General features: G+C 39.9%; 1 protein-coding gene across 5 annotated transcripts in view; it reads left to right on the forward strand.

Annotated features, from left to right (window-relative positions):
• The window catches only part of HIVEP1 (HIVEP zinc finger 1), a 140,195-nt gene that overhangs the window by 115,349 nt on the left and 4,334 nt on the right, over positions 1 to 20,512 (forward strand). For 4 of the 5 annotated variants that reach the window (XM_028107374.2, XM_028107376.2, XM_028107375.2 and 1 more), the window contains one exon: positions 907 to 1,008. The exons of the other annotated variant lie outside the window; for it this stretch is intronic. In XM_028107374.2, the coding sequence (XP_027963175.2) occupies positions 907 to 1,008 (102 nt within the window). The remainder of the gene's footprint in view (positions 1 to 906; positions 1,009 to 20,512) is intronic. 5 annotated transcript variants of the gene reach the window in all.

The following is a 20,512-nucleotide window of genomic DNA, read 5'->3' on the forward strand; positions in this document are numbered from 1 at the left end:
GATAGTAAAGCTTGAAATTTAAAAAGGCAAATTCCCAGGTAACAGAAATAAAAAAGAAACTCAGTGCTAGCATAGTAGTGAATAGACACTTAGAAAATAATAATGATTAAACAAACAGATAAATTTAAAATTAAAAAAAAAAAAAAAGAAATCATGGGGACATCAAAGCCAGATATATTCCCCCAGCCCTGGAGTTTTAATGTCAATCCTGGAATGGAGTCCGAGGCTTCTGACATAAGCCTGGCCCTCCTGCCCAGTGACTTTGGACCATGTGGGGAAAAGGCACCTGCTAAAAAAGCAAAACCCCAGACCTCTGCCATAAAGTAATAGATAGATAGATAGATAGATAGATAGATAGATAGTCAGTCTAGAATTAGTGGTCTGAAACCTAAACTCCCAAGTAGAAGCAATTGGAAAACTGACCCAAGATATGTTTCTACAATCCAGGGTCCTTAATACTCCATGGGAAACAGTCTGGCTGAAGATAAAATAAAAACTACAAAGCATGCAAGGAAACAAGGTACCATGGGGGAGATCCAGCAGACGCAATGTGGGAGGATTCAGACTCCAGGAACCATAGATCTTAGTGCAATCTCCAAAGGACTTTAAACTAAATATAAACTGTTCTCAGAAATAAATGAGGACAAGAGAATAGAAACCAAAGGCAAAAGTAGACATGATCCAAGTAGAGGAGGCAGATTTGAGAAAGAGAAGTTATTAGTAATAAATAGCAAGGTTATTACAACATATAGATACCAATACTTTAGTTTGTCCAAGTTTTAGTCTTGGAATTGTATAACCACAGTCTGTGCTTTCACTTGAAATAGGAATGGAATTTGCCAGTGTTGACAAATGCAAGAACAAAATAATACTATGTAAGCTTAGTAAACATTCTTTTCCCTTAAGGAAATCTGACAAAACACATGAAGTCCAAGACACATAGCAAGAAATGTGTGGATTTAGGCGTCTCAGTAGGTTTAATAGATGAACAAGATACAGAAGAATCAGGTAAGGCTTTATTCCATATTTTTCATAAATGCTATTTACAATGTGCAATTTTTTTGCATCCATATGCTTCTTTTCATTCTCACTAATACTTCCTAGTTCTTATTGTCATTGCTGCTTATTTACACGATGCAATAGCCTCCTAATCAGTTTTCCCATCTTTAATTTATCTTCCTTCCCATCCATCCATCCCCACAGATGTTCATCTTACTGAAGCATGTGTCTGGTCATATTACTACTCTGCTGGAAGTCTTTCATTTGGCCTCCCAGATAAATTATGAGCCGCTTGACCTCACATCTTCAAAGTCCGCTATAATCTGGTGTCCACCTGCTTCCTCACCCTTACTTCGCATTTCTTTCTTCCACCTATCCTAAGGCTTACATTTCCTGCTTACATGACATTGATCTGGCTCTCTACCTCTCCAACCCTCCCTTAAACCACGCCCCCCCCCCCCCCCCGCCTTCAATACCCATGCAAACGTGGCTCCCCATGTGCACTGGGCAAAATCTTCCTCTCCTTCAAGGTCTGGCTCAAATACACTGCTGCCATGAAGCCTTCTCTGATTTTCCCTTCCCACACTGGGGAAAGCCACTTTTCCCTTCTCTCAGCTTCTGTAGTGTTTTATATTTTAGCATTTGCTCTCTGAAAGCATTGAATCTCTTTCTGCCTTATTTTTGAATTATCTACAACTGATTACCTTACCTCCTCACTGAGATTGTTAAGCATCTCCTGAGCAGAATTGATGAAGGAGTGATGCTTGCTTCACCCACAGCCCATGGTGCGCTGCCTTGCACGGAGCAGCTGCTCTGGAAATGTTTGTGGAATAAAACATTTGTTTGCATCCCCAAAATGTTTGTTATTTTGAAAAAGTTAACTGGTTGTTTTCTTAACAGTGTTCGCTCAACAAATATAAGTGTTTATCTCTAACCAATTTTGAGGGAAAATAAACCTGTCCATCTGTTCTGACTCATTAGAGAGTAGAATTATTCTTTCGTAAGTTTTTTTTTTTTTAAGCCAAGAATTCATCAACCAAAGAGATAAGTTTTCTTTAAAAAGTTGTCTTTTTTGAAACATGCCCTAAATTAGACCTTTATTTGCTTGCTATGTTTTAGTTAATATGCATTAGTTTGATATCTAGAAAATTTCCAAAGAGAAAATGGTGAGGACACCATTGAAAATATAGGTAAAAAGTCAAACGCGTTTTAGTCCACCTGACAACCAGTAACATACTAAATGAATCACCCTGAATTTTTTTCTAAATATGCAACAGAAATGACTCACATCTTAAGTGGTACAGCTGATACGATTCAGCATTTTAAGCACACAGAAAGGATTGCCTTTAACTCTGGGGAATAAACTGATAGATTCTTGATAGAAGAAAAAGATAGTCATAACAAATTTAGGACAATAAGGAGCTTTTTTAAGTGTTTTAGGCACCTTGATGCTTTGATACATTTTGGGGATGGCAATATCAGGATTTAAAAGTGCCTATCACATTAACGTAGTGTAACTTTTCTGTCCTAGGAACATATTTATTAAAAGCTGATTTTTTAATTGTCAGAAATTGAATTACACACTTACACATTTAATAGAATTATTTATAACTCACTTCTAATGTAAACAGCTTTTATTTGGCTTATTTTCTGCTCTTAGCAATCATGCAGTAAATTAACTACCATAATGAAGCGAAGAAAAAAATTTTTATTTGCTCTATTATTTATTTGCTTTATTATTATTTGCTGTATTGTTATTGTATTGAGTCATTCAGAAGTAAAAAGCTAGGAAGAATGAATAAGAGTTTCAGCAAGTTTATTATTACCCACAAACTAGAAAAGGAAGAAAGTAGAAATGCGAAATACTAATGTCTGAAAAACCTAAGTGTAAAAAGTATTACTACAATATATACTCATTTACATGTTTTACTTCTTTAGGAAGATGTCTTGTAAAAATTAAGTAAAATATCTCTAGAGTCCTCTAAAATTAAAAGAAGGTAGTGCTTATATCCTAAATTTGCATAGGAAAATTAAGTGTGGTTTCCATTAATTATTACGTATTGTTTAAATTGGCTGACGGATGGACTTATATATCTATCCATTCTTTTTTGTATTTCCCAGCTCATTCCAGAAGCACTTGAAGCAGGTTTTAGATTATAACTCAAACTTGATAGCTTAATTCCCTATTCAGATGGGATCTTCTGATAAAACTAGGTAGTTTTACTTGTTTTTCTCTTGGTTAAATTTTTTTTTTAATTACTGTAATTATGGGTAGCATACTCAGCTCTTTCACAGTTTTGATTGAATAGTAAATTATAGCATCTAGGTGGATTTTGCCAAGTGCTGTGGCCATACTGGAGGCCTAGTAATTCTTTATGAATATGCCAACAAATATATCCTACTTTTGCTTTATTATGGACTTGGAGTGTAGGTATAAAAGTAGTAAACATTTGTCGTTTTATACCAGTGGTCTTCTTTTCATTATACTGTTTTGTGCTTTTAAAAAAATATTTTTATTTTTTTAAATACAAAAATATTATGAAGAGTTTTATTACATGCACTCATGTATTTACACCAGACTTGATTATTATATTTTCTCGAATTTGCCTCAGGTCTTTTTCATAAATTCAGTGTATTTTTGAAAAAACCAGCCAAGCACATCATTACACATCAGGTCACCTTTGCCGGTCACTCTACTTCCCAGAGGCAAACGCTAACTGTGCTTTTCAGTTCATTTAATGCACATTCATATATCCATGAACAGTAGTATGTGGTTGGTTGGTTTGTGTTTTGAATTTGCATTAACAGTACCACCTTGTATGTAGATGCCTAGAAAATTAATTTTGCTTTCTAATTTTAAATTGTTTTCTAGAACAATTTCTGTCTCTGCACATCCTTGACTGTATACTCTAAGAATTTAAATTTTGCCCAGTTGGATGAATGAGAGCCTGCCGTCTTTGTGTTTTCTTGATTAGTGTCCTAAGGTTGTGTCTTATTATTCTTTGAAAAGAGGTCCCTCTCCATTAAATCAGCAGTAGTTAGAGATGGGATCTTGCTTAACAGTTCTTCAGATGTCTGTGTTTTTCGGGGAGAAAGTCCAGAAGCCTGCAGTAGGATGCTGCCTGTCTGGAGGGGGTCCTATTTTCTAGTTGAACACTGGCCTCTACATGCAGTGCCCCAGGGCTGTGGTGGCTGGTCTCTTTTCTTTTCTGTCTATATCCACTCACTAGGTAATCTCATTCCGTTTTCTGACAGTAAATACCACCTATCTGCTGCTGATTCCAGTACTCCCTCCAAACTGGCGCATCCATCCGCCTGCTCACCACTCCCACTGGCGAGTCTAATGGGCACCTCAAGTTGGACGTGCCCCAAACTTCCGATTCACCCCTTACGTCTAAGAAGCACACTTCCCCAAATGTCTTCTCCCATCCTTCCAGCTGCTAGACCAAACGTCTTAAAGTCATCCTTGATGCCCTTTTGCCTCTTCCTTTAAAGTGTGTTCAGGATCCCGTGTGTGTGTGTGTGTGTGTGTGTTTCGTGGAACTAAAACATGAGGACAAGGATTTTGTGTTCACTGCCCAGTCTCCGGCTTCTTAGGCTGGTGGCTGGCAAGTGACAGGTAGTAAATAGTTGTTGATTTAATGAAGGACTGGGGGGAAAAATGACCTACAATCTGTCAGAAAATTCTTGATTATTATTACTTTTAGAATTGGACATGTTAGTTTTCCGTTAAATCCCTTCCCTAAAATCAGACGGTAGCTATAATACAGCATTTAATGCCTCTACCTGTAAAGATTACTTTTAAGTAACACAGACACAGGTAATGTCAAAGCCATGATGACATTTCTTTGTTAATTTGTTAGTTCTTGGTCATGGGCTCGATCATTAGACAAGAGGGTAATTCAAGTTATCTGACTATTCTGCTTTTCCATCCTCAGTGATGATCACTCCAGATTGACGAAGATCTGTTTGTCAGTAGTTCCAGAGAAGAAAATTTGCTTCTCTTGTCGATGTGTTCATTCATTCATTTAGCCCTTGAGCAGCTGTAGGTGATGTGCATGGCCGCTGCCCTCGGGCTCAGGAGCTCCCTGCCTGGGCGGCAGAGTTGGCGCGAGTCAGCCTCGGTTGGGATCGGGGCAGGAGCGGGGATGCCTGGTTGGTTGCAGAAGGATGACTAAGGATGTCCCAGAAGAAAGGAAAGGGACTGACTTATCCAGACATTGCTTTATTTGAAAAAGTCTTGGTGAGGAGGAGGGGTGAGGGAGGGCAGCATTCTGGACCGAGAGAGTTGCTTGGGCAAAAGCCCTGAGAGTAGGAGGAAGGAGCAGGTGCTAAGCACGTAACTGGGACAGGATGTGAGAGTTGAACGGGGCGCATACCTGATGGGGGCCAATAACAGGTCAGGCTATGCAAGGGAGCTTTAGCCCGGGAGCGGTGGTGCCAGGTGTCCACTATACTCACTTGTCCTCAGATGTAATCAGAGCCTCTGCTGTGGCAGTTTATACCAATTTCTTGATGTTGTGACACTTGACAGCCAGTATTTCTTCGGTACGACTTTTCTAGTATTTTTATTCTATTAAACATTCCATAATATGGAAAGTGTTCCTTTGATTTAAAAAGTTTAATTTTTTTTTTCTTTTTTAATGTCGTCTAAAGTCATTTAAAGCCATTGCCTCTTTGGGCCCATAAACACCTTTCAATCCAGATGATTTTATTCAAATGATTTTGAAACAAGGAAAGAAAAGATAATAGGGCTTTTAATCCGTGACTCTGGAATTTTCATTGCTGAGCTTTTTTGTTTTGCTTTTGTTTTTCTTTTCCCCCTGATGCTGCTGTTTTATTTTGTAGTGGGAAATTAGACTGTAATGCCTAAAAGAAGCATGAGTTCATTAAGCGGATGGTCCCATTCAGCAGCAACGATAAAAAATAATACCATGGAGCAAAAGCCTCTTTCTGGAAGGCTGTTTTTATAAAGAGAGCACCTCAGTGCTTCAACATACCTCATTCCCCAGTAGAAGGAGTTTACAAGTTTGGGTGGGAAGTCTGGTATGGTTTTTCCCTTGTGACATCCAATTGTATGTATACATACATACATGCATACATAATTTAGAAACATTAAACATTGCTCTGCATTTATTAAATTAGGGAGCATTGTTTCCCCTGGAATTAATTTCTGTTCTGTACCAGAGTGACCCGGAGTCACTGTGATATAGAATTCTCCCCATAGAAGGGACTGTCATAAAAGGTATGCTTTAATGTTTGTGTATATTTTAAAATCCTGCCCTCATCATCTCCATCAGGATGTGATAAAGTGTAGCAGTTTGTTACAAAGGGTTTCACTTTACTATCAATTTCCTTTCCCCAGGAAACACAAATTATTAGCAATACAGTTGTAGCAGATGAAGTGGCTGACTTTAGGAAGGAGAATCAATGTTTTCAAGTATTTCAGTTTTAAATTCTGAAATGTACACCTCCTGCTAGACTGAAGCTCAGGGGTCTGAAGCTGGTCAGTATTGAGTAATCTTCTCTGCCAGCTTCACCTCTCTGCCCCATCCTTGCTCACTGAAGTTTCCCGTCCCCCTGGTCACACAGCCTCCCCTGTGTAGGGATCAGACACATAATGGTTCCTTGGGAGACTTTAGATGCCCCATAGGATCCTCTGCCCATCTCGACATTCCTGCCTGACCGTGTGTTCTCCATCTTCCTGGCCCACTAGATGAAAACGAGGGGTCAGATTGTATTGTGTGATGTAGGATCTTTGCACACAGAGCTTGCTGTCTTCTCTTTAATGGTGAACAGTTTTATCAGATGCTTTTGTGGAACCCTGCGATCTTGGTATCATTTCTCAAATTTGTAATCTAGCATAAATCTGATATTAAACCCTGGCGCGGGGTATTGCCAGAAACCACACTGGGCATCCCGTTGCTGCATGTCTACAGTAAACATTCAGGAAAATGCGGAGGTTTGGCTGGCAGGAAGGTGCCACAGCGCCTCTCATGGTTAGCTTTTTTATGTTTATTTCAAAAAGGTAATGATTGTAGTGGCTTTTCCGATGCCTTTCATGCCCACACAATGGCAGTTGTCCAGGGACAGCCGCTCTGGCCCTGTGAAAAGTGAAAGTCTGAAATAACTAAACTGCACCAGCTGACTGTCCTTTGTCACCGAGCTTTACCTAAACACAGTTGAAATTTGTCACTACCAATGCTGATAGATGATAGATGCCCACTAAAGAATATAGTGATTAAAGAAAAATTAAGTAGCCAGATTCAGAGGCTCCATGTCTTTGGGGAAACCATTCCTCTAAAATGTCGAGGCTTGATCAGTATGAAAATTTCTGACATTGTCTTCTCTAGATACTGATTTAAGATCCTATGTAATTTTGATCGCCACGCTGCATATTTCGTCGTCTGACCGTGCGGCAGCTCTGCCAGCAGTGGAGTCCTACAGTGCCTTAAGGAGGACAATTAGAGGGGCACCTGGGTGGCTCAGGCAGTAAAGCTGACTGAGGTCATGATCTCAGGGTCCTGGGATCGAGCCCCACATGGGGCTTGCTGCTCAGTGGGGAGTCTTCTTCTCCCTCTGCCCCTCCCCTTCCACTCGTGCTCTGTCTCTCACTTTCCCTCAAATAAATAAACAAAATCTTTAAAGAAAAAAAAACGATTAGATTCGGCACACATTAATGAACGTCACATGCCCTTAGATGGTCAATGCTAATGAGACGTGTAACAACTTACTGCATATATTTAAATCTTGATCACCTTGGACATCTAAGAAATGGGGTAGATGTTTTTAAAGGAAAAAAAAATAATCCACAATGGTGTTGTTTGAGAGATCTGATTCTAAATGCCAGACTTTGCAGAGTAGCGCCCAGAAACCTATACCAAGGATAGTGCTTTTAGGTTTACAGGGAAAATTTGGGGGTTTTTAAGAGAGAGAGTGTGCAGGGGGTGGAGGGTAGAGGGAGAGAGAGAATCTTAAGCAGGCTCCATGCTCAGTGCAGAGCCAGACGTGGGGCTCGATCTCATAATGCTGAGATCGTGACCTGAACTGAAATCAAGAGTTGGACACTTGACTGAGCCACCCAGGGGCCCCCAAAATATTTATTTCTTAAATATTATTACCATTTGGTAATGTCTTAGTCAGCTTATGGCTTTCTGGCAAAAATCCGAGGCTTCTTAGTACTGTATCTAGTTATTCCTTTATGTCTGCCTCATTTTGTCTATTTTCCACAAAGGTTTACTCTGGGTTTATTTCTCCTTAACTTTAGTATTTATTTTCCTGGCATTATCTTCAATCTTTTTTTTTAAGTTATCTTAAACCCATTCCCTACTGTGCCGACCAGCACAATACTCAGAATGTCCTTCCCTGGGGTCACGTGCATGTCTCTGGTTGCTAAAGAGGGCTTGTTAAAGGTCACTGTGAAATGGTGTGATGAAGGACCCAAGACCCTTGATTTTTTAAATTCCTTACTGCCCTTAGCAACAGTGGGCTGCAAGGCTACCCATTTTATCTTTCAGCCGATGAATTCTTGTGCTAATTTCCAAGTGGAGTAAATTTACACATGCTAGGAACCATTTACTTTTGAATGAAGCAGGAGGAATTATAAGTTTCTCTAAGCCAGCCATTAAAATGTGGACATTTGGCATTTAAAAAGAAGTTTCCATTTAGTTTAAAACCAGCACCTCAAGCTGCAATTATGGTAGTATGTGCGCACAAAAAGTCTCATCCCTCCAGCCAGCTGCACGTGGCGCGCATCTTCTTTTTGCCATGCCAAATGACAGTCTCAGGAGTTTTGTCCCTGTGCTCTTGGGCTAGTAGTGAATACTTTCTTGTTTTCACCTTTTGTGTCACAAACCGTGCTGCCGGCTATTTGCTTTTCATGCCTTGATCCAAAGAATGTTTTTGTCGACAGAGTGCCTGGCCGCAGTGCTAGGATGTTAATACGTGCCCTCGGCTGCCGAACTGGGAGAACCATCCAGTGTGGCCATGTGCAGCTTCAAACATGGTTCTTGCTGGGGCACAAGTTTGGGGTACTGTGTGTAAGGGCGTGACGTTAGATCGCAGGATTTAAAACCTGTATCACATTTGCCCTTAAAATTAAATGAATTTTTCTAAATGAAATTCTTGTCGACATGAAACCTGTACAGTATGTTTCTGTCACTGGGATTTTCAGGGAAAGCAGGCTTGCTCCTTTTTAAGAAAACGTTCTGTGCACTTACGAAACCATAATAGCTCTGGAGATTTCTACGTAAGACAAAGAAGTGTCAATATCATTAACGAACGACACAGATACGAATCTTTTGGTTTTACTTCCTGAAGCAAACGAACGTTAAACTCTGGCCCCTTACATTCTTAATGATGTTTACACCTTTTAAAACAAGCAAAATAACACAACAGCTTATTATTGCCATAGTTGTGGGCTTTAAAAGAATTTTTTTCCCCCAAGTTGCTGCTGTTTGTCTGATTTCTACGTACTATTTCTTAAATGTGTGAGCAAAACAAGCGGGAGCATGCGGATCCCGGAGGGGGTGGTGCTGGCCGCCTGTGAATCCGATTCTTCCAGCAGGTGTCACTGTGGCAGCGATGCGAGGGCAGGCTGCAGTTCATCCCACCTACGCTGGAGTTGCAACTCCATCTTCAGGGAAACTGGGTGACAGAAGTTTATGGAAATGTTTACTTTTGAAAAACAGTAGTGCCGCATTGCCTACCTCTTCTTTCCCTCATGAATTTAAATTCACAGAAATTAAAGGCATTAATTTTCCACTTACATAAATTTTTACCGAGTATTGGAAAAATTTACGAGCAGGGAATGTGTCCAGGAGGACATAAACGAAACAGAACTTGTAAGGGCCACGCATTTATGAATTTGTTAAGCAAGTGTGGGTTTTTTTTATATCTGTCCTAGGGTCCCTGGGGGACACGGAGGGGTAAGCTACAGCCTTTACCCTCCTGGAGTGTTACAGTTGGTATTGTCACACCAAGAAAAGAACAATGGTAGGAGAATAGTAGGAAGGCCATGCATCCCATTGGCATAATGACAGGACTCCGAAGTACATGAAAAGCTGGTTCCACATTTTGGCTTCGATGCTTCCTAGCCATAGAGACGTCTCTTACCTTCCTTGCTAAGAGGAGTTTGATATCACTGCTGTTGTTAGATTGAAACAGGATAGCAGACTGTGGATGTTGGCCGACTTTTTCTGGAAAGGGTCTGATAGTGAATATTTCAGGTCTCGTGGGTCATACAGCCTCTGTCATGACCACTAACATTTGTGGCTGTGACCAAAGCCTGCCTTAGTTTGTAAACCCCTGACCCTGCTACGTGCCAGGAAAACTTTACTGATGAGAACAGGCAGCGAGCCACGTGCTTGCCAAGCTCGGATGTAACAGGAACTCTGTGTGGCACGCTGTGGTAGTTCTTACACAATGTAACGTGCTACAGCAAAGTGAACAATACCACAAAGTCCTAAATGGTAAGTCTTTGGAGTAGTTAACGAGTCTCTGGTCTCGCCCTTGCCGGCTGGTGATCACAGACAAGTCACTTTTCCTTTCTTCGTCTTCTGTCAGCATGAATCCTGAGGCGGTAGTGATAGTGTTCTTTGGGGGTAGGAGCAGGGCTAAGGGGACGGTGAAGTTATATGAAAGGACTTTTATTAACAAGAATCCAAACGAGAACAGAGCTGGTAGGCTCTGCCTTGGCACTATGGGTATTTGAAAGGATGCCATTGTCTTCCATTCATTTCAGCTACCCATTTTCTCTTTTGTCTGTCACCCTAGAGTATCAACCCTGTTTAACAAATATGTAATGATCCAGAGTTCATTTTCAGGTTTCCAGACTTGGAAACTTGCCCTTCAGGAGTTTCAGGACTCAGCACATGCAGAGATAAACATTACTCACTCCTCCTGGAGAAGGAAGACTACAGCAAGGAATCCCGGCCCTTCAAGCTGTAGGCCTGTGGCTCTGTCCAGGGAGAAAGAAAGGTCCAGGGAAGCCACCCTGTGGGCCTTCCCACCCATCATACCTCCAACTTTGGTCTGAAACTTGGCGTGATCAAGGCAAAATCAGATTAACATGGAGCCAAATAGTTTTACCCCCTTCCCCATTAAACAATATATGGTGTTCTTTTTAAATCCTTCATGTAAATTGCGTGTGTGTGTGTGTATACATAATATATATAATTTAAAGATTTATACTATAAGTATTCTTAAACTTCCATAGTCACTATAAAATGCAGTGTATTTGTTGTGAAATTAAAAAGGTTGAGTTATTTACATTCTTCTTGGAGATTGCATTTTATATGTTCTACTGTTCATAATCAAATAATTATATGAAACTTAATTTTTGTACCTATAAACATTCAACTCATGCATATTTATAAGCTGGTTTAATTTTGATAATTTATTGCTGACCTTTCAGGTCACTCTGTAGTTAGATTTTTAAAATAGGACATTTGAGGGGCGCCTGGGTGGCTCAGTTGTTAAGCATCTGCCTTCGGCTCAGGTCATGATGCCAGGGTCCTGGGATCAAGCCCTGCATCAGGCTCCCTGCTCCGCGGGAAGCCTGCTTCTCCCTCTCCCACTCCCCCTGCTTGTGTTCCCTCTCTCGCTGTGTCTCTCTCTGTCAATTAAATAAATAAAATCTTTAAAAAAATAAATAAAATAGGACATTTGAATGTGGAGCGTTTAGCAGAGACTCAGGAGCCAGACAAAACCTGGGTTTGAATCTCAGCTCTGACACTTGTGAGCTGTGGGCTTGACCCTGTAAAATAATTAACTACAGTTTACATTTTTTTAATCCTTATCTGAGAAAATATCCAGTCCTTAACTACGTGTTTAGTTATGATCAAATAGTATTGGTGTGTATGTAGCGCAAAGCCAGATTCTCCTCGAGTCCGGGTGGCTAGAACCATATACACAGCTGACCAAGAGATGCAAAACTAGGTACAAGATACAAGGTAGGAACAGTTGTAGGTGCTAAAAGCTTAACACATGTATGTAAGTTATGGTGTGTTGGGGAGAAATTTCCTGTGCTTTTAAATTCACCAAGAGGAGCATTGGATTTGGTTTCAAGAATTAATAGTTTCCTATTAAACAATAGGAAAGAGAAAATTGTTTATCAGAAGGAGAAGTCTTGATGAGTGTAAGAACAGCAGGGAAGTGGATATTGTGCAAGCTTCTCTGAATGAGACAATATTGATGTTGAGGGAGTAAAATAAAGACCCTGGAGCACTGGCAGATTGTTTGTTTGTTTTATGCAGCTTTCCAAAAGATAATTTTAATCTTAACAGAAAAGCTGCAAAGCGCATATAGAGAATTCCTGTATACTCTTCACCCAGCTTCCCCGTATGTTAGCATCGTGCAGAACTGCAGAACGTCTGCCAACACTAAGAGATTAACTTCAGCTCAACATTAGTAACTGAAGTACAGAAGTGACTTGAGTTTCACCACTTTTTCCACTGATGTCCTTTTTCTGGCTGAGCATCTCCTTCAGAATCCCACATGGCCCTCGGCAGTCATGGCTCCTTAGACTCCTCTCATGAGTTCCTCAGTCTCTGATGTCTTTCATGACTGTGCCGTTTGTAGGGAATACTGATCAGTTATTTTGTAGAATGCGGGCTTTTCTGGTGTATGCTCATGAATGGACTTGTGGCAGTGTTACCATATCAGGATTATGTCCATAAGTCATTATGTCATTATGTCGATAAGTATTACTGGTCATGTTAACCTATCTTACTTGGCTAATCTTCCAGGACTTTCTGCTGTAAACTTACTGTTGTTCCCTTTGTAAATATTAAATGTTTGTGGGATATACTTTGAGACTATGCAGATATCCTGTTTAGACACTGGTGGATCTTGCCTACGATAAGTATTACTAGGGTGTTCTGATTTATTAATTGGAATTTTTCTTCAAGGAGAAGTTACCACTTCTCCATTTGTTCTTTCATTCTTTCATTCATTTACATCCATATGGACTTAAGGATATATATATATTTTATTCTTTGGGTTATGAGCAGTCTTACTGTTTTTTATTGTGTAGCTCAAGTTCTCATTGGCCGTTGAGAGCTCTTTGAGGTCTGATCCTGTGCCCATTTGATGGGCCCCATCTTTTTTTTTTTTCCTTAAGAAGTTCCTTATTTTCTCACACACCAAAATGCAAAATGTTTCAGCCCTGACATCAACCATTTCTCCAAGGACCTCTGGTTCCCCCTACTGGAGAATGGTATTTAGAAACCAAGATCTCACTAGGTGGTGTGTTCATTGCTACTGACCTGTCATTGCTCTGTCCTCCGTCACTGGGTAGAGTTAGGAACCATATGTACATATGCTAACTCCTACTTACACATATGTATTCATTTCTGTATCTTGTGGGGGGAGCATGTATACACACACACACACACACACAAAGACACAGACACGTATGCCATATACATGAATGAAACATGAGTCCGTACTGATAGTCCCAATTCCAGTCCACACAGTTGATTCTAGCCTTCTCTTTTTCTTTCCCTGGCAGTGAGGAACCTGGTCCCCATCTACGCTGTGTTTGTATATTTGTTCAACTCTAGGATTTTTTTTAAAGATTCATTTATTTATTATAGAGGGAGGGGCAGAGAGAGAGAAAGACTCTCAAGCAGACTCCCCACTGAGCATGGAGCCTGACATGGGGCTCGATCCCAGGAACCATGAGATCATGACCTGAGCCAAAACCAAGAGTCGGACACCCAACCGACTGAGCCACGCAGGCGCCCCTTGTTCAACTCTAGTATTAATGAACCAGTTTCAGAAATCCTAACCCACCTGCAAAAGAAACAGATTTACACTTACAGTCAGTGTGTGTGCAGTTCGTTTTGTCTTCAGCCTTCACCTCATCTGGTCAGAACCCTCACCCAGGGTGGGGACCTTTCTTCCCACCCCTTCAGAGTGGTTATGCGGTTCACTGGTACTTCGGTTAGGGTCATCTGTCTCAGCTTGCATACCATCTAGGGTACATCCCACATCCTGGCTGATTAGGTTTCTATTGACATACTGTAAAGTTCACTTCATGGCGTTCAGCGCACTCCATGGCAGTCTTTGACAAATGCGTAGAATGGTATGTCCACCCGCACAGTTCCATACTGAGGAGTTCCATCACCCCCCCAAATTTCTCTGTGCCATTCCCTTATAGACAACTGCTTCCCCTACCCAAAAACCCCTAGCAACCACTGATCTCTTTTTTTCCCTATAGTTTTGCCTTTTCCAGAATGCCGTATGAAAGGAATAATAGAATGAGTAGCTTTGCGGGTCTGACTTCTTTCACTTAGATCATTTCTTTTGTATTGTTGAGTAGTATTCCATTGTATTGATGTGCTATGCTGTAGTTTGTTACCACAGACCAGTGGAAAGATCTGGATTGCTGCCAGTATTTGGCAAATATGGATAAACCTGCTGTAGGACATTCACATGCAGGTTTTTATGTGAATATAAGTTTCCATTCCGGCGTGGTTTGATACCAGGAGCAGAATCTCTGGGTCATATGGCCGGTAGAGGTTTAGCTTTATAACAGATGGTCAGACTGGTTTTCAAAGTGTCTGTAGCATTTTACATTCCCACCAGCAATGTGTGAGAGTCCAGTGTTCTGTTACCTTACCAGCACATTTTGAAAAAAATATTCTAATAGGCGTACAGTGGCATTTCACTGCAGTTTTTATTTGCATTTCTTCGACTGATGATAATGAGCATATTTTCATATGGTCTTTGCTTTCCAGATGTCTTCTTTGGTGAAGTGTTTGTTCAGAAATTTTGCCAATTTTTTGAAGTGTGGTATTTGTTTACTTACTGTTGAATTTTGTTATTTTTAAATATATCCTAGACACCATTTCTTTGTCAGAAATGTGATTTGCAGGGGCGCCTGGGTGGCTCAGTCGGCTGAGCTTCTGCCTTCGACTCAGGTCATGATCCCAGGGTCCTGGGATCAAGCCCCACGTCGGGCTCCCTGCTCAGCAGAGGGCCTGCTTCTCCCTCTCCCTCTGCCTGCCGCTCTGCCTACTTGTGCTTTCTCTCTTTATCTCCCCGTCAAATAAATAAGTAAAATCTAAAAAAAAAAGAAAAGAAATGTGATTTGCAGAGGTTTTCTTGCAGTCTCTGCTTGTCTTTATTCTTTTTTGTAGTGTTTTTCTCAGAGAAAAAAAGGGTTTTTTTAAAATATTAATGAAGCCCAGTTTCTCAGTTTTTTTAAAATTGTGCTTTTGATGTCATAGTAAGAAATCTTTGTCTACTCCAAGGTTACACAGATTTTCTACAGTTTTCTTGAAGAAGTTTTACAGTTTTATATTTTACATTTACATTGAGTTATTGTGTCAGGTATAAAGTATGTGTCATTTTTTTGTATGTGGATGTCCATTTGTATCAGCAACATTTATTGAGAAGACTGTCCTTTCCCCATGGAACTGCCTTTGTCAAAATTTAGCTAACTATATTTGTGTGGTTTTTATCTCTGGATTCTCTCTACTCATCTGTTGGTTCCTATATGTCTGTCCTTCTGCCAGTACCACACAGCTTGGGTCTGAGTTCTTTAACTTCTTTTCTTTTCCAAAATGGCTTTGGCTATTCTCGTTTCTTTTCTTTCCCCTAGAAATTTTAGAATCAGTTTGTCAATATCTGTAAAATGCTTACGAGATTTTTAATGGAATTGTATTGCATCTATAGATCAAATTGGGGAGAAATCCTTTCTTAACAATACTGAAATTTCCAGTCTGTGAATATAGTATATCTTTTCATTTATTTCTTGTCTTTGGTTTCTTTAATTAGTATTTTCTAGTTTCCAACATACAGATCCTTTTTTAAATTTATACTTAGATTTCATTATTTTGGTACTATTTTAAATAGTATTGTATCTTTATTTTTGAATTCTAGTTCATTGGTGGGTCATAGAGTTCTTACAAGATTTTTTTTACGATTTTATTTATTTGAGAGTGAGAGATAGCAAGAGAGAGCACGAGTGGGGAGGAGAGGGAGAAACAGGCTCCCCACTGAGCAGGGAGCCCAACAGAGGGCTAGATCCCAGGACCCTGGGATCACTACCCAAGCCGAAGGCAGACGCTTAACCAACTGTACCCCCTTAATAATTAAGATTTTTTTATTATCCTTTCAACATCTATGGGTTTGTAGTAATAGCCCCTTTTTCTTTCCTAATGCTGGTAATTTGTCTTTTTTTCCTCGCCAGTATTACTAGATATTTATCAATTTTATTTCTTTTTTCAGAGACCCATATTTTGGTTTCATTGACTTTCTCTGCTTTTCTTTTGTCAACTTCTTTATTTCCATTCTTATCTCTGTTATTTACTTTCTGCTTCCTGCTTTGGGTGTTGATTTTGTTTTCTTTTTCTAATTTCTAAAGGTGAGAACTCTGATTATTTATTTAAGACCTCTCTTCTAATAGAAGTGTTTGATACAGTAAATTTCCCATTAACCACTTCTTTAGCTGCCTTCCACAGTGTGCATGTTATATTTTAACTTTCATGTAGCTCAGAGTATTTCTGACCTTTCTTTGAGACTTTTTCTTTGACCCAAGGATTATTTAGGAATATGTTAGGTAAATCTGGAATACTGGGGGATTTTCAGGTATCTTTCAATTATTGATTTCTAGTTTCATTCTGTTTTCATCCAAAACATACTCTATATGACTTGTATTAATTTAAATTTGTTGAGGTTTGCCTTGTGGCTCTGAATATGGTATATATTGGTAAATGTTCCATGTATACTTATAAGGAAAGCATATTCTGTTGTTGGGTGGAATGTTCTACACCTGTCAGCTGGGACAGTTATTTGATAGTGTTTTTCAGGTCTTCTGTGTTCTTACTGACTTTCTGTATACTTGTTCCATCAATTACTGAGAGTGGAATGTTGAAGTCTTCCAACTATAATTGTCAACTGGTTTATTACTTTTTTCAGTTTTAGCCTCATTTATCTCGAGGCTCTGATTTAGTTGCTACACTTTTAGGATTATATGTGTTCATAGTGAGGCAACCCCTGTATCATTATGTAATGTTCCTGTTCATTCTTGATAATATTCTTTGTCCTGAAATCTACTTTGTCTGATATTAGTATACTAGTTTTTCCAGCTGGAATTTAGTTAATGTCGTAAGGTATATCTTTCTCCAAACTTTACTTTCAATCTATTTATATTTAATAGGCTTCTTGTACACAATATGTATACTTGGCACTTGCTTTTTTTTAATCCGGTCTAGCAATTTCTCTCCTTCAATTCATGTGTTAGACCATTCCTTTTAATGTAATTTTTCATGTAGTGGCATAAAATCTATTACCAGCTGTTTTTTTATTTTTTTTCTTTCTGACTTAATTGAGCATTTTTTATGATTTTGTTTTATCTCCTCCTTGACTTTTAAAAAATGTAGGTGTCTTCCTTCAGAGAATGCTACATTATTTCACAGGCAGTGTAGACCCTGTAACAGTGTGTCACTTTCCTCCTTTCCATCTGTCGTGCTGTAGGTTTGTACCTTCTCCATTTACGGGTGCTATAAACACACAGCACACCATGACTGCTGTAGACCTTCGATTGTCTTTTAGAGAAAGCAAGTAAAACTTTAGAGAAATAGTTTTATCTTTATCCTGTCTCTGGTGCTTTCATTTTTGTGTGTATGTAGATCCACATTCCCATCTGATACCATATCCTCTGTGCCTAAAGAGCTTACATTAACATTTATTGTCAAGTAGGTCTGCTGACAATGAATCCCCTCAGTTTAGGTTTTTCTAAGAAATCCTGCATTTCTCCTTCATCTTTGAAAATTACTGTCAGTGAGCACAGAATTCTGGGCTGGACCATTTTCTTGTTGTCATTGTTACTTTGTTTTTCATTTGTAGCATTTCATTTCATTCTCATTCATAGTTTGCATGTCTCATCTGAAATTCCCACTGGACATTGCAGGTTGTCCACCTTTCCCATTAGAGCTTTTAACACATCATTTATTTTAAATTCTCTGACACGTCTAATGTCTGTATCACATCAAACTGGTTCTGATTGCTTTTTCTCTTCTGAGTATGTTTTTTTTTTCCCTGCCTTTTTGTATGCCTTGTAATTTTTGTTGAAAGCTAGACATCTTGTATAAGACAGTGGAGACTATGTAAAACAGTGTTTCTGCCTCCTAAGGGGTGTGCCTCTCCTGCGGGGCCTTTAGTGTGGGTGTTGAGTTTCTCTAGTTAGGAATCCAGCAGGGTGTGAGAGATTTTTGTAGCTATGGCAACTCCCACAGCACCAGAAGCTTCAGATTCCTATAGAGATAACTTGTCTTTGGGGTGTTGGGCGGATTAGGAGAACAGTGCCTGTTTCAGTCCCAGTTTTAGGTCTTCCCTTTGTACTGTGTCTCAGTGAGAGTCACTCTCCCCATTCCTGTTCTTCTCCTGTCCCTTGCCCAGCAGTTTTGTTTTGTTTTTTTAAAGATTTTGTTCATTTATTTGACAGAGAGAGACACAGCGAGAGAGGGAACACAAGCAGGGGGAGCGGGAGAGGGAGAAGCAGGCTTCCTGCCGAGCAGGGAGCCCGACGCGGGGCTCGATCCCAGGACCCTGGGATCATGACCCAAGCCAAAGGCAGACGCTAAACGACTGAGCCACCCAGGCGCCACCTGCCCAGCAGTTTTTGGCTGTTATCTGTCACTTAGAGGTCCTAGCTCGGCATTAAGGGGTGAAGAGGAGGACAGGAAGCCACCTGTGTTCTGATTCAGCCTCAGTCGTCCACATGTACCAGGTTCTTAGGTTTCTGGGCTGTGGCCCTTGTGTTTCCCCACCACTCCCTCAGCTCTTGTGGTAGACTCAGTTGGTAATCTTGTCACTCCTCAAGGAGTAGAGCTGTGTTTTTTCTTCTGTTCCTCCCCTTTCCCCAATGCAGTAAGTTTTCACCAGTGTCCTGAAGGCAGCAATGCCTGTGCCCTTCTCTTCACGGCGTAGTTTTTCCCTAGTGGGGAGAGGGGGAGTGGATCCAGGTGGAATGTCTTGCCCCTTCTCTATGGCTACCACTCCTGTCCCCCAGACCTGGATCACAGTGGACACTGAGCGCTCTTTTCTGTGAGCACTTGAATGGGGTTCATGGCATAGAGCCTGCAGGAGAGCGCAGCTTCAGAGGATTCACACAATCCTGCCAGACCATAGTTGGCTCTAACCAGCCTGTCAGCTGTTTAGCTGAACTCCTCTGCCAGTGTCCCATTGCATCCACTTCAGATGATGCAGGCTTGGTGTCTTCTCTCTTCCTGCAGACACGGTCTCTGCTTGGAGCTTGGACTCTTTGATTGACTAGGACCTCGGCTTTACGAGGAATATTGAAGAAGTCATAAATATAAAAGTAAGACTGTTCTCTTTTAAAACAGAATAATAGTTTTTAAGGTAAAGCAAATTTCATCCTAGTTAGACTCCGTAGCAGGGCTGACCTCTGATGAAATCAGCCTCCCTCTCCAGTCACCTGTTCTCCTAATCATCTGATGTCTTCTGGTTTTCTTCAACTTTCCCCTTTAAGAGAAAAAAAGTATCTAAAAATGTCTGATTTGGCACTGTTATGGCAAACTCAAATTGGGAATGACACTTCAATTTTAGAATTTCAAACATCAGATAGGGTTGCAGAGAGGTATCTGTGAGGCGGAAGGCAGGGCATTTACCCCAAAATCACCCATTCCATCTCTAGCATGGGCACTTGGTGGGATTCAGTAAATCAGTGTTATTTTATAGCAAAACAGTAGAAGCCCCTTAAGGCAAAAAGCAAATGAAATCACATTTTAAAGTAGCCTACATGCATATGTTTTGTCCTTGAATGTTTTAATTCTAAAAGTAACATGTACTTGAGATAAACAACTTAAAAATTCTAAACCATTCCATCTTCTTGAAATAATTGATGGACACCCTCAAATGTTTTGGTGTCCATCCTTTGAGACTTTTCTCTAAGAACTTATCTTTGTACAAGGAGTAGTAAAATAAATTAATATGCAGACCATTTGGAATATGCAAGAAATAAACCTCTTCAAAATATATGTGTAAAAGCAGAATGTTAAAAAGTATGTATAAATGCAGAATGTTTCAAAGCTAAGCTAAATACAATGTGATGTCTCCTTTATTATGGCTCCTGACAAAGAATTGGGGTAGAGGTTTTGCATTCATCTTCCTCCATTTAACTTTCTAAAGTTTATTAGCTTTCTAAGGGAAAGCACCTTTAATTTTGTAAGATTTTTAAACAGGTAGAGTTTTAAATCAGGTTCCACATGAGCTTATGAGAATTTTGAAATTATTTGAAACCTGGACCTTCTTGAATATTCTTTGTTAAACACAGTCCCACATGAGTTTATGAGGCTGATATGAATGACTTTTAGTTAACGTTCCTCTTCCTGTGAGGAGTTGAATTAATCATAATGAAAGAATGATGGGAAAATTTAGCACCTCTCTTAGTAAGAAAGACAAGAAAAAGTAGAAGTCTTAAATATTAAAGAATATTACTACCCAGAGGACAACGGAAACATGTCTAAAATACTATTCACTT

Source organism: Eumetopias jubatus, unplaced genomic scaffold (assembly GCF_037043125.1).
Source record: "Eumetopias jubatus isolate StellerSeaLion01/CBP00866 unplaced genomic scaffold, mEumJub1_p1.0 scaffold_6, whole genome shotgun sequence".
In the NCBI taxonomy this organism is placed as follows: Eukaryota; Metazoa; Chordata; class Mammalia; order Carnivora; family Otariidae; genus Eumetopias; species Eumetopias jubatus.